At 40.8% G+C, this 16,606-nt stretch overlaps 2 protein-coding genes across 5 annotated transcripts in view; one reads left to right on the forward strand and one right to left on the reverse strand.

Moving 5' to 3' along the window:
- SPG11 (SPG11 vesicle trafficking associated, spatacsin) overlaps nucleotides 1-14,776 on the forward strand; it is a 61,827-nt gene extending 47,051 nt beyond the window's left edge. For 3 of the 4 annotated variants that reach the window (XM_077828049.1, XM_077828051.1, XM_077828052.1), the window contains exons 31-40: nucleotides 770-912; nucleotides 2,302-2,500; nucleotides 3,297-3,434; nucleotides 6,565-6,698; nucleotides 7,400-7,507; nucleotides 8,187-8,355; nucleotides 9,266-9,354; nucleotides 9,996-10,151; nucleotides 12,026-12,177; nucleotides 13,664-14,776. In XM_077828049.1, the coding sequence (XP_077684175.1) occupies nucleotides 770-912; nucleotides 2,302-2,500; nucleotides 3,297-3,434; nucleotides 6,565-6,698; nucleotides 7,400-7,507; nucleotides 8,187-8,355; nucleotides 9,266-9,354; nucleotides 9,996-10,151; nucleotides 12,026-12,177; nucleotides 13,664-13,844 (1,469 nt within the window). In that variant the 3' untranslated portion in view covers nucleotides 13,845-14,776. The remainder of the gene's footprint in view (nucleotides 1-769; nucleotides 913-2,301; nucleotides 2,501-3,296; nucleotides 3,435-6,564; nucleotides 6,699-7,399; nucleotides 7,508-8,186; nucleotides 8,356-9,265; nucleotides 9,355-9,995; nucleotides 10,152-12,025; nucleotides 12,178-13,663) is intronic. The other variant, XM_077828050.1, reaches the window with a different exon arrangement.
- The window catches only part of EIF3J (eukaryotic translation initiation factor 3 subunit J), a 29,827-nt gene continuing 25,884 nt past the window's right edge, over nucleotides 12,664-16,606 (reverse strand). Inside the window, exon 9 of the mRNA XM_077828054.1 lies at nucleotides 12,664-13,012. Within this exon, the coding sequence (XP_077684180.1) occupies nucleotides 12,946-13,012 (67 nt within the window). The 3' untranslated portion in view covers nucleotides 12,664-12,945. The remainder of the gene's footprint in view (nucleotides 13,013-16,606) is intronic.

A 16,606-nucleotide genomic window follows, 5' to 3' on the forward strand; every position in this document is an offset into this window, starting at 1 on the left:
AAATTAATTTCCCCAGAAATCTCTGGGGAATTTCTAACAACATCCCACACTGAATTTATATACTTCAGGCAAGATTATTCTATAAACAATCTCATGTCATCCTTTGAATATCCATTCTTAATAGATTTGCAGTTCTCTTCAGCCAAAGTGCTACAGGACAGCACAATGCTAATCTGCATTCCTGCTTTTGGAATACAAATTTTAGATAAACTTGATTGTAGTTTCTAGTGCTGCAGTGTGGGGAAGATTTTTTTATTAGTACATTTTTTCCCAATATTTGCATGTTATAAGGGAACGTTGTTTTCTATTAATAGTGGAAAAAATAGTGATAACATCTTATATGTCATCTGTATGTGAGTGTATGGGCACACAATCTTAGTAAATCTGTAATCTGTTAGCTAGAACTAGAATGTTTCTTGCTAGAACAAAATGTATTATTCCCATTTTGAGGCTGCAGAAAGATAGCTGAACATTGTCTGGGCTGCTTTATACACTTGTATTCAGATGGCTTTAAAAATGTTGTATTTGATAATACTGTGTTGTGTGGTGTTTATTTAATGATGCTTATCTCCTAAAACCTCATTAGGGTACCTCTCCCATTCTTCACAGATACTGTGAGTTCCGTTTTTAAAGATTGAAAAAGTTTAGCACATAATATTTGCCCTGATTCCTAGAGTTTTATTCTGGGTGTGAGCCTTTGTTTTGACAAGCCCTACCCGTGTGCTTTTTCCTTTGAGATGCGTATTTTCAGTATTCACTTTGCTTCCAGCCTCAAGCGTAGAAAATTGGTCACATGTCCTGGCTCCATCTCCAGATGATCTGGTAATGACCAGTCTGACAACTCTAATAGATGAGTGTGTTCATGGGAGAAACTACTGCAGACAAGTCCTCTGTTTGTATGAGCTTTCGAAGGTATGTGTCTGGCAACATTTACCAGAACTATAATGTTGCTTGCCTCAAGCCAACCCACAGAGTTATGGAGACTAAAGCTATTGTGAGGTCACACAATAATGTACGAGTTATTCATTCCTGAACACTTTTGAGTGCTGAAACGAAAAATAAGGGGGATATTTATCAAATGGTAACATGGCCCACTACTCAGACAAATCCTAGATATGATCAAGTATTGAAATGAACAAAACCCTTCCGATCTGTCATCTTACTTCATTAAGCCAAATTTCTATCTATGTCTCTTTAATTGACCTATTTTATCATGTGCTAAAAATAAATTGTTTATTAGTCATTTTGGTACTTTAAGTCTAAAAATTATGTTGCCTTCAGAAGGCCTAACATCAATTTAAAACCTGAGTGGATTTAAAACCCTCTGTTCTATGGCAGCTCTCTACTACAGGGACGTTTGCAGGTAGGCCCGTAAGATTATGCAGATCCACCGGGCTAACCCCAGGGGTGGCAAAAGTAATGGGCTACATCTGCTGCTGCTCCTCTTCTTTGTGGCCTTCATGTGTGGCTGTAGCCCAGCTGTACAGGTTGGGGCAGAGGATCCTGCTCCAGACGTTTTCTCATGGAGCAAAACCACTAAACACGTTCTTTGTCCCTTCCCCAAGATTTGCCCCTTAGTTTTGGAACATAGCATTTGCGCTGCTGGATCAAACCAGCAGTGTATCTAGTCTAGTATCCTGGACACATCAGTGTCTACTTCTTCTTTCTGAGGGGCTATCTATCTTCACATGTAGTATTCTTTTTAAGCTGGAATTTGCATCTTTTGTATTGAGGCTTTGGGATTATTTGGCGGTGAGAAGGTAAATCTCATCAGTGAACACTGCGGAATGATCTTTAGTAAAACAAGAAAATTCTAGCTCGTGAAAGCATGTTTTATCTGTTTTGATACAGTCCACAATTAAGAAACAGGACAGCTGTTCAGCACACATTTACTTCAAGCAAAAAGTTAAACATTAAAATGCTTTCTTGTATCAAACCCTTAGTAGTTAACATACACAAATCAATGCAATATTGATCGGTACAAAGATGGGTTAGACCTACATCTGCTTTTTCACACACGATTTTGAATAACCTTGCATTGAGTTTTCAATATGATAGAGCTTTGTTGGTGAATACCTACTCCATCATGCGCATTTTCCTCTAGGGCTCAGTGGTTTGAGCATTGTCCTGCTAAACCCAGGGTTCTGAGTTCAATCCTTGAGGGGGCCACTTAGGGATCTGGGGCAAAAATTGGGGATTGGTCCTGCTTTGAGCAGGGGGTTGCACTAGATGACCTCCTGAGGTACCTTCCAACCCTGATATTCTATGTAGCATTTTTTAAATGTGCTGTATTCTTCTTAGGAACTGAATTGCTCCTATGGTGAAATATCAGCCCATGATTCTGAAAAGGTGCTTCGAGCGATCCTTTCATCGCAGCAGCCTGACAGATGCAAGAAAGCCCAGATGTTCATCAAAACACAGGGTCTCCAGTCTGAAACTGTGGCAGAACTTGTGGCTGAAGAAATCATGCAGGAGTTACTGGTATCTTCTGAAAGAAAAGGTGATGATGGTGGTTTGTTGTGTGTTTCACCTCTGCATGCACCTGAAGTCCTTTTAGAAAAACTTTTAGTTTGTAAATTTTGTGTGTGTGTGTGTGTGCTGTGTGTTTGAAAAACACTTGTTGACTGTGTATATGTGGTAACTATAGTATTCAGCATTTAGGCAATACTTTGAAATTGTAAAGCTCTATTAATGTATTAAGTGTTGTTCACTGTTTACCTTGTTGTATCCAGTGCTTTGTTGCTTTAATTAAGGCTCTTACAAACAAGACTTTTAATAGCAAAAAATGTGCTATCTGGGTTTTTTTAAATAACAAGTCATGGCCTTTGTAACTCCAGCCATCCAACTTGTGGACAAGACTCCTCCATTAATTTCTTACAAAGGCAAGAATGGGAGAGTGGCTTGGTATTTTAAAGATTTTTTTTTTCCTGGCAAAATAAATGATATTTTGCTCAAAATGATGTGAATCTGTTTGAATTATTTTCTATAAATGGGGAGGCTTTTTTTAGCTGTGACAAAGTCAATGTATTTTTGAATAAGAAACAACCAGTCTTAGTTGTAACAAACAATATAGACATGCAGTGGATTTGTATTGGGTTGATCTGGCAAAGACAAGATGTGTGACTTTTAGACATAAACGACTGGACTAAAAGGGCCTTCTTGGATTATTTAGTTCCAGCTCCTGCATCAGGCAGGAAGAGGATACGCTGTTTTCCATAAACGTAGCTCACCTTTCCTCCAAGAACAATTAGTGTTTGTAACATAACTGTCTGTCTGTGTCTTTCACATATGCACAGGGCAAAAGCAGATTGTGAACCCAGCAGATGAGACTCAAGCATTCCTAGAGTTGGCCAAATTGTGCAAGGATCATACACTGGTTGGCATGAAGTTATTGGATAAAATTTCATCTGTACCCTGTGGGGAACTATCTTGCAGTAAGTAAATAGCAAATAATACTATATGTAACTAGCATTATAATAACATTGGCTATTTTGGGCTCTGTATTACATCATGAAGCGTTTGGAGCACTGGTGAGGGGAATATTCATTGCTAATTTTTTTTCTAAAAACGCTAAAAATTATTAAAGAGAGATTTCAAAATGTATTCATAAGAAATAGATCAAAGCATAAGTACCTAGGGCATCCATACATGAATTCACTATCCTCTCTAAGACTGAAGAGGAGTTCTTGTACTAATAGCTTGGAAATTTCAAGTCAATAAGTTATTTAAAGTTTTGTGGATGGATTTAGAAAAGTCTTCTGGCCAAATTCTTAGGACAGTGATTTAGCAGCCTGGTATTTTACATATTTCTTTGTTAAATATTTATAGGTTGTCTTTGGCTAAAACTTCACTCCCGTTGTATAGCTGTCCATTCATGGACATGGTGTAATTACGCTTACAAAATGTAGCCAAGATACTTTTAGCAGCCAGCCAGCCGTGGCTAAGTAAGATCCTTTATAATACTGAAAATGTACCTCTGAGAAAAAGGATTTTAGTGAAAGTTCTCTGTCCCAAAGATTACTAAAATTAACACAGGTGCAACTGGAAGATCTCCATTCATAGCCTCTCTAGTACGTTGGGGTAATCTACAGCCTGAAAAGAGCTTTATTCAGAAACAAAATCTTGGTTAAAGTTAAGGTTGAAAGTGTGTTACAATAGAATCCAGCTAATTACACCTCCTCCACCCCCAACACTTTTTTTTAGATTTTTTTTAAAAGAATGAACAATTAAAAGATCCAGACAGTTTTCCACTTCGATATAATCTTTCATCAGTCGCTTTTATCCCAGGGGGCTTGCACTGTCACCCAACCTTAACTTTGCCCCCTTATTTTGGAGATACGATGTAGGACAAATGCTGTTTTCATATACTGACTGTTAAATGTGGGGTACAGACTTTAAAAGAAGTCCCAGGGAACATTCAATTATGCCAGAGTTCTATAGCTTTTCCAAGTGTAATGTCTAGGTATTGGAGTAGAACAACATTTTTATGAATGGAATGGGAATGAGCGATTAGTTTGATGTTCTGAAATGTGTTGATTACATGCTGGTGAAGGTTTTTGTAAATTATGATGCACCTTGCATGTATTTGTCATTTATGTGGTGTAATAGCTAACATTTATAATGAGTGACAAAGTAGCGTGTGTGTGTTTGTATCATGGTGGTGCCTAGGAGCTGTCATGGAGCAGGATCCCATTGTTATGGTGCTGTTATGGTATAGTAAAACCGATTCTCTATAGGAAAAAGATTTCATAATAGGCTAGTCATTTATTAACTTTTTGAACACATTTTTGCACACCTTGGGGGCGTTAAGTTTGGGTCACCAGAGTAATTCCAGTGTAATGATTATGGATAAGTAAAATAGCTTCCCCTTTCCTTTTCTGTCTGTGCCTGGGAGCCTTCTTAGCTCTTCTCTTCCCTGGGGAGAGCATCCTCTTCCCCTGCCACGTGTTTATATCCCTGCTCTGAGTCCATGGTTAACCCTTTTCCCTGCTGGCTAGTTTCAGGTGCAACAGTGAAGGACACTGTCACACAAGCCTGGATACATACATAAAATCGTATCTCCTCCCCTCCTCCACCCCACAATGTTTCGTAAAGTAAAACACCAAGTCTCCTACTTCCAGACCCTGCCCCATTAATCAGCCAAATGTGAATCTTTCATCTGTGTTCTAGTAAAATGGTTTATCTGCAAATGGATACATTTAATCCATTTTAAATTGTGGATGAGTGAACTTGTTCCATCTCAAATCCCACCTGGTATATCAAATATATGAATGGTCTTTTCAAACCAAGATGCAAAACTTTGGATCTTAGTGTGGAAAAATGGACTTATTGCTTCAGCGCCGTCTCATGGCTGGACATGATGTAGCAGGTCTTTATTTACCACTCCCTGCCACTCCAGTCCTTCTGTGGTCTCTCTTCTCATGACTTGGACCTCTGGCCAGGTCACTTCACAGTCTCTCGTCTTCTGCAGTGTCAGTGTCCCACATGGGCAGTGTCCCACTTGACAGACATTGATATAATGTCTTTCGTTCCCCTAGGGCTCCTCTTCTGTTCCACGCAGAGTAGTGGCCCCACGGCTCCTCTGGAGACTTCTTACCAAACTCAAAAGCAAAACACAAACTACAGTGGAAGCAACTTCTTCCCCCTCCCTTGTGCTTACATTTTTAATCCATCCTGTGTCCCTCCCCCAACTCTCTATTCTTCTGCAGAATGCTGACTCTCAAGAGTTACCTCGTGGGAGTCTTGTCTCTACTCTGGATCCTTCGTTCCTGTCTATCCCAAGGCTGTCTGCCTGTCAGGTGGCCTCTTCTCAGGCCAACTCCAGGAGTCTCCTTCACCCTGATGCCCTCTCCCATCAGGGCCTGTCCAAGGGTGTAAACACCCTCCTGAAGCTCCTCTTCAGTTGAATGCCTCCCTGGGTTTTTTCTCTGTAGGCCCAGGTCCTGCCCTTTTGTCAGAGCTTATCACTCAAACCTGCTTCACCCTGGTGGTTTCTGTCTCTCTTCAGGTCCATTCTGTACTGCTCCGAGAGGGACTGCAGTTATTTCCTCCTCTCACTGTAGCCACCTACTACTCTGAGTGTCCTGTCTTTATAGAAACTATTCGGCTTCCCCCAGCTGGAACTCATCTTTAATTGGGCCTTGGCCACCCTCCAGGTGTAACCATGTGGTGTTAATTGGCCTCTCAGGCCCACATTAGCCCTCTCATCGCCTGTGTGGGGTAGATCCCATCACACTTACCTTTTTAAATTGAGAACTGACCTGGTATGATGGTGGCTGGTCCATACGCTGTGCATTTGTCAAGCAGTCTCCTTTCCTTGTAAGGATTATATTCACATTGCAGAGAATAATCCAAAGGGTCAGATTCTAGCAGCAACTGAATCAGACTGAATGTGTCCAGTTACAGAAGCTGTAAAGGGCTAGTAGATGCCTCTGATTCACTTCTAGTGCTTGTAACTTGAAAAATGGTAAATCATCTGCCGAGTTAGCAGCGATTTCAACAGAGATGCAATGACTAACTTCCTCAGCTTGTTAACTGAACCACCCACATTTTCTCATTCTCTAGCTACAGAGCTGCTGATTTTGGCCCATAATTGCTTTAGTCTGACATGTCACATGGAAGGAATTATTAGAGTCCTGCAAACTGCTCGACTTCTCACTGAGGCACACTTGGCCCCCAATGAGGAGTTCGGCCTTGTGGTATGTATCCATCACCATACTGTGCTAACCACACTCTGTACACAGCTCTCCATGCAAATGGTAGCAAACCACGTGAGCATGTGGACTAGATGGCTCATGGAATTGGAATACAAAGCTTTCATCTCTAGGTCACTGGTCTTTGTCCAGCCTACATCTATAGAGCCCAAAGGTTGTTACCTTTGTGATGTGTGTTTTGTGGCCTGATGATCACAGCTACTACTGGCCAGGTTTCCACATCACAAAGGGACCACCATAATAGTTTGTTAGAAAAATGGATGAGGCTGTGGCAGAATGGAGGGGTGGGGAGCATGCAATGTCTTGGTTTTGGAATTTCAAGGTTTGTCAGACATTGTTTTGTGAAATGCAATGATCCACATTACCAAGCTAACCTGCATCCTCTATTGCTGCTTAGTAAAGGCCGCACCTGACTTGAAACATACCTGCTTAGTGACATGAGATATCATTCCAAGTTGGAATTACTGGAGGGGACTGGAAAGCTCACTGCATGGATTGCACGTGATGGAAAGCTTTACTTTTTGGGGGGTGGTTATTTGGGCTGTTGATCATTTTGCCTTTTAAAACAAACAAAAAAATTTAAAAAATTTTTAAAAGGGAACAAACTAACCCTAATACACACGGCTGCTCCTTTGTGAGATAAGATTTTCCATCATCCACTGATCTTTATGCCGTTCTCTCTAAAGGTCCGACTCCTTACTGGTATTGGAAGATATAATGAAATGACGTACATATTCGATCTGCTGCATGAGAAACATTACTTTGAAGTGCTTATGAGAAAAAAGTTGGACCCGGTAGGTGCAAAAAACAAAACCAAAAAACCCAGTAACGTGTGTGAGTGAGAGTGAGTGAAAAAATGGATACCTTCACTGCCAGTACGTTATCTGGGGAGTTTAATAATTTGAGTATTGGGATTAAAATCTCACTCTACAAAGCGAATGTCTTTAGATGGTTGATGAATACAAATCACAATTTTAAATGAAATACTTTACCATGTTTTCTTCTTTCTTGCATATAGTTATAAAGAGACTCACGTGGTTACTTTAACAGCTTAGATTGTCTCATGATGTCCTAGACACAGTAAAAATCAGTGCAGGAGGGAAGGAAAACAGCTATTTCTCTCAACTTCAGTCATAGAAATTTGGAGGACCCTATATATTTTGTGCTAGGTTGGACCCTCTTTGTGTTTTACATGATACTCTGTTACAGAGTGCTGACTTACAATTAAACATACAGAAATTTGGAGGCTGCCAGATTTTAGCAATTCTGTTAAGTATAATTAGGAGTCTGCTATTCTCAGTGATACTTTAATCATATTCCCATTATGTGTTGAAATGTTTGAGGGGAAACTTAAGGTGGCGTGCTGACCACTTTTTTTGAAAATTGTTCTGGATTTGATTTTCCTTGCAAGTTCTTTAATAAAAACCAAAACCACAACTCTTTTGAATGCCTGTTCTGGTTTCTCCTAACCAGAGTGGAACGCTGAAGACAGCTCTGCTAGATTACATAAAGCGCTGTCGGCCAGGGGACAGTGAAAAGCACAATATGATAGCCCTGTGCTTTAGCATGTGTCGAGAAATTGGAGAGAATCATGAGGCAGCTGCTTGTATACAGCTTAAGCTCATTGAATCTCAACCATGGGGTGAGTAGGAATTACGGAACCAAGACTAAGTGTGTTTGAATATAGCTTCTCGTATAAGCATATTGCATCGCTGTACATAATCAAAAATTGGCTTAATTTAAAATACTTCGTAAATTAAGGGCATTTTTTCTGTCAGATGCATTGTTGTTTAAGTGAGATATGGCTAGTAAACACAGTTCCAGTTGCCTTTCCTGCTGACCTGCACATAAAAATGGAAAAATCCATTTCCATCAGCAGGATGCACTGAGTGGCCCAACTAGCCAGGCTCAGAGGTATTATTTTGTTGCTCTTCCTTTCCAGAAAGTTGTGGTGTTCCTGGGTTTTGTGCTGGTGGAAAACCCCATTAGCACCACTAACCAGGTGCGTCCTAGTGTGTTAGGACATTATTCCGTTTTCAAAGTATTTTCTACCTTTGTGGGTATAATAGATACTTTAATCAGCCTAAACTTCCAGTGGTTGCATGCATGTCATGCATGTCTGATGTCATAATGAATGGAGCATGCAGGAGTGTCACTGTGGAACAAGACCCAGTGGGGGTGTAAAGGGATCTAAAACACTTGAGTTCTGTTGAATGCTTTCCTTAACCTGGTTTGTTGAGGGCAGTCGACACACATGACAAAAGCAAATGGATATTTTGTATTTGTTTTCAAATTGCCTTTAAAACTCCTGATTGGATTATTGTAATTGCTTGGAATTTTGTTCTGTACACAGCAGAGCAGCATTTCTTATGCTTTGTGCAGAGTTAGCGCATGAGATGCTTTCTAAGGTATTTTGGCATGTTGCTGCCTTCTGAAATGTCGTTAGACAGAAATTTTCAAATGTGAGTTACAAAAGTGTTTGTTGCATATTGTCTGCTGCTGCAGCTGTAAAAGCCTTGGGTGCGTGTTTTAAAGTTCTTTTTCTGTTTCAGAAGAGTCTCTCAGAGATGTGCCTAACTTAAAGAAACTGTTGATGAAAGCTCTGACACTCTTTATTGATGCAGCCGAAAGTTATTCTAAGGTAAATTGAGATGGAATTGGAACTTTGTAAAGTATTAATTATCAGCATTGGCCAAAGAAGGCTGAGAGATGGATTAAGGCTGAATAGTAGGCAGAGCTTCCCTGGGAGTGATGCTCAGAGACCCATCCTGGTTGGAGAGGAAAAGGAGCTTTTGAAGCAGCCACCCATGATGTGCCACATTGCAGGGCAGGGGCAAAAGAGATCCCTCTGACAGAGCCTAATACCTGAGCCTGCTTATCCACGTGACCACTGAATCAAAGAGTAACTTGTTGCTCCCTGCTCAGCATTTAGTATCTGGGATTAAATTTAGAAGCTTTCATCTCATGGGAAGGAGAGAATCAGTTGGCTTTGGTGCTGAGCTAACCGTTTTAATCTGGGGTGAGGGAAAATAGAACAGTATTAAAGGTGTGATTAAAGACTGGCCTCCACTTATTACAATAAAATTGAGTTGCTGAGTGGGGCTTCATATATAGGTGCATTAAAAGTGATTAATCAAAGCAACTGCAGTGATTTACAAGACAAAATACTAAGATAGGTCTGAAGCCTCCGGAGCTGTGCTTGGGAACATGCACCCCAGCTTTCCGATAGAAACGTTACGCCAGGAGCTTGGTTTTGCTTTTCTGTTTTGACTCTTGAATTAGGATTCCTGTATCCGCCAGTCCTTGCGCTGCAACCGGTTGACAAAGCTGATAACCCTCCAGCTTCATTTTCTGAACACGAATCAGAGCACGATGTTGATTAACCTGAACAGACAGAACCTGATGGATTGCATCGTGTCCCTGCCCAGATTCTACCAGGTAAAGTGACTGAGTAAGGGATGCTGCATCCATTTCACTCACCACAGCACTATAAAGGCTCACAAGGTGAAATGCTGCTCCCCAGGTTTATAATAGAAAATATGTTTGAGAATAAAGACAGCTGGTGGCAGTGGCCATGTTACAGGCAGGTGTGGGAAGCCAATGGGAAAAGGCATTTTCCTTCTCAGCTTCTGGAATTCACTTAAGGCAAGAAGGACGTCAGACAGAAACAAAGACTTTTTAAAGAGAACCAATAGCCCTTCAACACCAGAGATGGACCCTCCCTCCAACAGCAAGTCGAAGTGAGAATATTCTGGCCTCTTTGGTTTTCAAAGTTAAAGGAGATGAATTCTCCAGACAAAATATGTTTCCCAGTTGTGTGGCCTTTGGACTTTTTCACTGGCTGTTCAGTGACCCCTATTTTGCCATGTCTTGTCCTTTCTTTCCCCCTCTTGCCATGTTCTTAAAGAAATGTCAAGGGGACCTGCTACTCTGTGTTTATATGTTAGCTACAAAAGGATCTCTCAGAACTGGGTGACTGGGCAACAAAATGGCAGATGAAATTCAGTGTTGATAAATGCAAAGTAATGCACATTGGAAAACATAATCCCAGCTATACATATTAAATGATGGGATCTAAATTGGCTGTTACCACTCAAGAAAGATCTTGGAGTCATTGGGATAGTTCTCTGAAATCATCCACTCAGTGTGCAGCGGCAGTCAAAAAAGTGAACAGAATGTTGGGAATCATTAAGAAAGGGATAGATAAGGCAGAAAATATCATATTGCCTCTGTATAAATTCATGGTACGTCCACATCTTGAATACTGTGTGCAAATGTGGTCGCCCCATCTCAAAAAAGATATATTGGAATTGGAGAAGGTTCAGAAAAGGCCAACAAAAATGATTAGGTGTATGGAACAGCTGAAGTATGAGGAGAGATTAATAAAACTGGGACTTCAAAGAGACAACTGGGGGGGATCTGATAGAGGTCTATAAGATCATGACTTGTGTAGAGAAAGGAAGTGTTATTTACTCCTTCTCATAACACAAGAACTAGGGGTCGCCAAATGAAATTAATAGGCAGCAGGTTTAAAGCAAACAAAAGGAAGTATTTTTTCACACAACACACAGCCAACCTGTGGAACTCCTTGTCAGAGGATGTTGTGAAGGCCAAGGCTATAACGGGGTTCAAAAAAGAACTAGGTAAGTTCATGGAGGATAGGTCCATCAATGGCTATTAGCCAGGAGCGGCAGAGATGGTGTCCTTAGCCTCTGTTTGCCAGAAGCTGGGAATGGGAGACGGGATGGATCACTTGGCGATTACCTGTTCTGTTTGTTCCTTCTGGGGCACCTGGCATTGGCCACTGTCAGAAGACAGGATAATTGGCTTGATGGACCGTTGGTCTGACCCAGTATGGCCATTCTTATATTAATGTTTGAATGTGTTTATATGTTAATCTTCTGGGTCTATTACAAAATCCTATCTTCTCCTTTCTCTCTTCTCCCAACTCTTAAGGCCCCAAACTGCTTCAAATTCCCTTTAACTTCAGTAAGAACCGTATCTTCTAGCCTTGAATTTCCATCCTATTTTCAAGTTTCTTCTTCCCTCTCCATCATACCTACTCCCCACTCCACATCCCTCTGTTTATCTATAGTTCCACAGTGACCCTTGCGTTCCTCCTTAAAAGAATGGCCTTGAGACAACAGTGTAAAGAACTGAGCCAGAGAGGCCATGGCAGTCTGCACCTGAAACGCCTGAGTACTGCCAAAGTGCAAACAAAAGCAGGCAAAACCACATGGCTGGAAAGCTTCATCAGTTAAACCAGCTTGTGGCCCATCCTAGTCAGTAATTCTGGCATGTTCTCCTTCTAGGTTGCTATTGTGTCTGAGGCTTATGACTTTGTTCCAGACTGGGCTGAAGTTCTGTATCAACAAGTGATTATAAAGGGCGACTTCAATTACCTGGAAGAATTTAAGCAACAAAGGTTACTCAAATCCAATGTATTTGAGGAGATTGCGAAGAAGTAAGTATTTTTGCAACCCTGCATGGCTATGCCTTTTGTCTTTCTGGCAAGTGACTTCAAAGAGAGTGGTTTTATTTGTATTCGCTTATAGAATACAAGTCATCTGGTGTGGTGTCAGCCCAGTACACTGCTTGGGGAGAGCAAAGTTCAGGAAGGATTCTTGCCCCTTATTCCCAATCTTAAGCATGTTGTGTTGTGGCAACCATGCAGTTGGCCCTCCGGAGGGAGCAGCACTGTAAAGTAGCCTGCCCCTCCTTTCTAAGAGCAGCTGTGCTAGCTTGGCCTCTGAGGTAACTCCTCTGCCCTCCTCATCAAGTGCCACCGTGGGAGGAGATCTAGGAACACTGAGGGATAAAATGGTGATCCCGAAGTGAGTGGCATGGAGATCCCCTGAATGCTAGTTGTAGTTGAGTTTTGTTGTTCTCTCATATGACCTTCTCTCAAGGCAGTAGATACACTGTTTCAATAATTGTGCTCTTTGTAGGCTAGTGTGAAAACAGGTTTAATTTATTAATTCATCAGTGCTTAAAGACAGTTCATAACATAGATCACTTGTTTTTATACGTACAAAACTAGTTTTTGTTGAGCTAAAAAGTTATTTCCTGAATGAAACTAGTAACAGTGGTGTTCTTTCTTTAATTGATCTCACAAACAACGTGTAAGAAATTAGCAGCTAATTCTTCCATTGCATAGTCATAAGGAGAAGTTACTGATATGCCATCAAATTAAATATGTTTCAATCATCTCTCACATACCCAGTTCAGATCTTCATTCTTGTACCTTCTCATTGACCTCACGTGCAGGTTGGCAGACTCCAGCCCAATCTGTAAAATAACTATCCAGAAGTGGTGTGAGAATTGCTGTGTGTGGCATTTTGTGCATGTCAATCACTCTGATTGCTGTGAAGGGGAAGGAGGATTGTGTGGCTAGCACAGGGAGTCAGGACATTTGGAGTCTATTGCCATCTCTGCCATAGACAATGCTGTGAAAGCACGCTGGCTGAGTAACTACCCTATGTTACTGTTGCCACCTCTGTTGGGTTCCCTAAACCTTGTTCTGTTGGCCCCTTGTTGCATCATATACAGAATGAGATTCACTGCTCCTGGTGGCAGAGTCCATGTGCTATTTACTATATTGTGAGGCACTTCGCATACTTAGGTGCTGTCAGATACTATCAGCCATTTAGTGTGGTGGAGAGAACTTCCTGCAGGGCTCAGAACTCTTTATAACCTAGTCAGCTTTTTGTCTTTAACAAATGTCTAGCTTTAAAATAACCTTTGCAGAAGAGTATGGAGAAGCAAAACACAAATCCTTTCCAAGAACCATCTCTACAAGTTCCTCTGCCCCCCCTCCCCACCCCCAGCCTGCATTTTTCTTTAGATATCAGAACTTCTTCCCATCTCATGTGATGTTCTTCAGCTTTGTCAATCTTATTTGTAAGCTTGCCCTTTCTCCCCTTTTAATATAACACAAAATTCGGTCTCAGGGTCAAACAGCACCAGCCAACTGAGACTGCTCAGAAAAATCTGAAGACGTTACTGACCTACTGTGAAGACATCTACCTGTACTACAAATTGGCGTATGATAACAAGTTCTATGATGTGGTAAATATGCTTTTGAAGGATGCGCAGACTGGCTGCTGTCTAAAGGATATGCTGGCAAATTAGATTCCAGCCTAAGTGACATGAAGATTCTAGCCCAGACAAGCAGGAGTACTATGGCTTGCACTGTCCAGCTCCTGGTCACTTGCTGCTAGGTGCCTTAAAAAAAATTTGCTTCAGTATGTGAAATTTACTATAAAATCCCAGCACTGTTTTGAACGTCCCTGAAACACAGACACTATTAACCCAAAGTTGTTTTGGACAATAAACAATTCTTAATATTTAAATCAGAGTTGAACAAAATGTTTTGTAAAAGCCTGCTTGGTGGGCCTAGAAGATGGTGCTCTGGCCAGCTGGGATTTCAGCCAGACTTTATTCTAAAATGACTTTGGCTAATTTAGAGGCATGGATTACTGGCTTTAGCAGGAATTGCATGCAAGCCTTCTTAAAAACAACAAACTGCCAAATGCTGAGGATCTTACTGCTGCAAAATTAATGTGTGGTACTTACAGTAACTTAAACGGAACATCAGATCAAATATTTATCTGTTTAAAATGGGCTAATAGATGTTCTGCTGACCTTACAAGATCATTAGTGCAAGTACAATACCTGAAACATTCATATTAAAAAGTCTCTTGCCTATTTTTCCAAAATCTTCAGAGGAAGCAATTTGCCTAGGATACTCCTCTCTAGTGCTTTATGCAAATGAGATTATTTTTACCTGCCCACTGTAAGATTTATAGGAATACCATAATAGTCAGTGACAAGAATGGACTACCTCTGTGTTCACAGAGAGTTAAGATGTTAGAGTACACTCTTCTTTTACCAGTGAAACAAAGGAGAATTTGCTATGTGTGTTGTGCGTGCACACACTATCACAAAGTGTCTAACATTCACCATATACAATTGTTTTGTTTGCTGCTATATTTGTATTTAAAATCTTTAAAGCCTCTAGCATTGGTATTGACTGGCTGGGAATAAACCTCTTTACAGCTGTATGCATTTTGGAAACTCTTGCTTAAATACTAGTTCCTAGTCTTTGTGTCTTACATGCAAAAGTAAATCACCACGGACTGCTTTGGGGTGGAGTCATGTGCACTAGTTAACTGTTTAAGGCAAACTTATCCAGAAGTGTTTGGAAAAAGGGGGGAAATCTGTTTAGTTTTCTGAATAGTTCCAAAATATCTAGACATTGTTCATAAACTTTTCCCTGGAGTGTTCTGACAAGTTCTGTCTGCAGCATTCCCAGGTGGTGGCCTATCACTGTAGTAGGAATATCAAACATAACAACTGGGCTTGGATGTCTTTCAACAGGCTGTTTAAGAATGATCCTTCCATCAGGAAAAGCCTCATCGCTGATCCTGATGACACTGGTGTGTAGGGGAGCTGAGTCTGCTCTAGTGGAAGGGACCAAGTATTTCTATTGCCGTAGGCTGTTTTGTCTCAGTATTCACCCCCACACTGAGTTGCACTAGTTCCATTGTGACAGAGCAGCACCTCAGGGGAAATGAAGGGCTAGAGTCTCAGGATTTGCTTCCTTGCCCTGGGCTAAGAATGTCTTCGTTTGAGTAGCTTTTTAACTCCCAGAAGTACTTTGAGCACAGGAAGGGCTTCAGATATAGTTAAGTTAAATGTTCAGTAAGACTCAAATGCTATTTACCTTTGGCTGTACCAGTGTATTTTAAAAGCAAAGACCTATTTCTGGAGCTGGGTGTCTTGGTTGGAAGTTTTGTTCCATAACCCAGAGTACACACATTTCATAAACAGGAAGAGTTGTCCAACTGTAGCAAACAGCTTTTCCTCAAGCTGCCAAGAGTATCCAGTAGCCTAATCCTATTCAGCAGTGTTCCCATTCACCTACACACTGCAAGCTTCAGACAATTTTGTCTTAGTTGCTAGGATAATGCATTTTTGTATGATTAATATTCTGGTAATTTGCTCCTTCACTGTCCTACCAGATACACTGACTATGGGAGTTCCATATTTCTTGGTAATTAATAGCCAGCTGAAGATTCTTTATCCAGTGAGTCCATTGATTAGTGGCTCTTGCATTTAATTGGATAATAAGATTATCTTGAAGGTCCTGTGTGTTGTGCAGCTGCTTCCATTCTTAAATTTAAAAAATGGAGGTTTAATACATATAAAGAATACATACTACAGCTGCACTGCATAGGCTATAAAAACTGAATTTACTCTAGAACCCAATGTGCTAACTCTATTGAAGTCAGGAGGACTAGTCACATAGTTAACATTAAGTATGTACATCTACAACTGTTTGCAGCATTGAGGCTTGTTTGACATGGTGTAGTTTTGTTTGGAAAAAGCACACCTGGCTATTTCTGCTAAAGCGATCTTAACAGTTGACATCTAAGTGGGATGTTTCTTAAAGATGAAATTTAGTTAAGTGGGGTGAGTGACTGCTTTTCATTTTGGGCTATTAGTCTACACTTGGTTCACATTTTCAAGTTTATTTTAATGATAAAGGCTACAAAATAACTTGAACATTGATTCCTAAAGCACCATTCTTCAATTCTACCCCAGAGGCAGCTGAATTTCAGTTCACACGTACATCTCTGAAAGATTTTTTCTGAGCAACTGAAAGCAGTATTCGCAAAAAGAAAAGGAGTACTTGTGGCACCTTAGAGACTAACCAATTTATTTGTGCATGAGCTTTCGTGAGCCACAGCTCACTTCATCAGATGCATACCGTGGAAACTGCAGCAGACTTTATATATACACAGAGAATATGAAACAATACCTCCTCCCACCCCACTGTCCTGCTGGTAATAGCTTATCTAAAGTAATCTTCAGGTTAGGCCATTTCCAGC

This window comes from Eretmochelys imbricata, chromosome 10 (genome assembly GCF_965152235.1).
Source record: "Eretmochelys imbricata isolate rEreImb1 chromosome 10, rEreImb1.hap1, whole genome shotgun sequence".
Taxonomy (NCBI): Eukaryota; Metazoa; Chordata; order Testudines; family Cheloniidae; genus Eretmochelys; species Eretmochelys imbricata.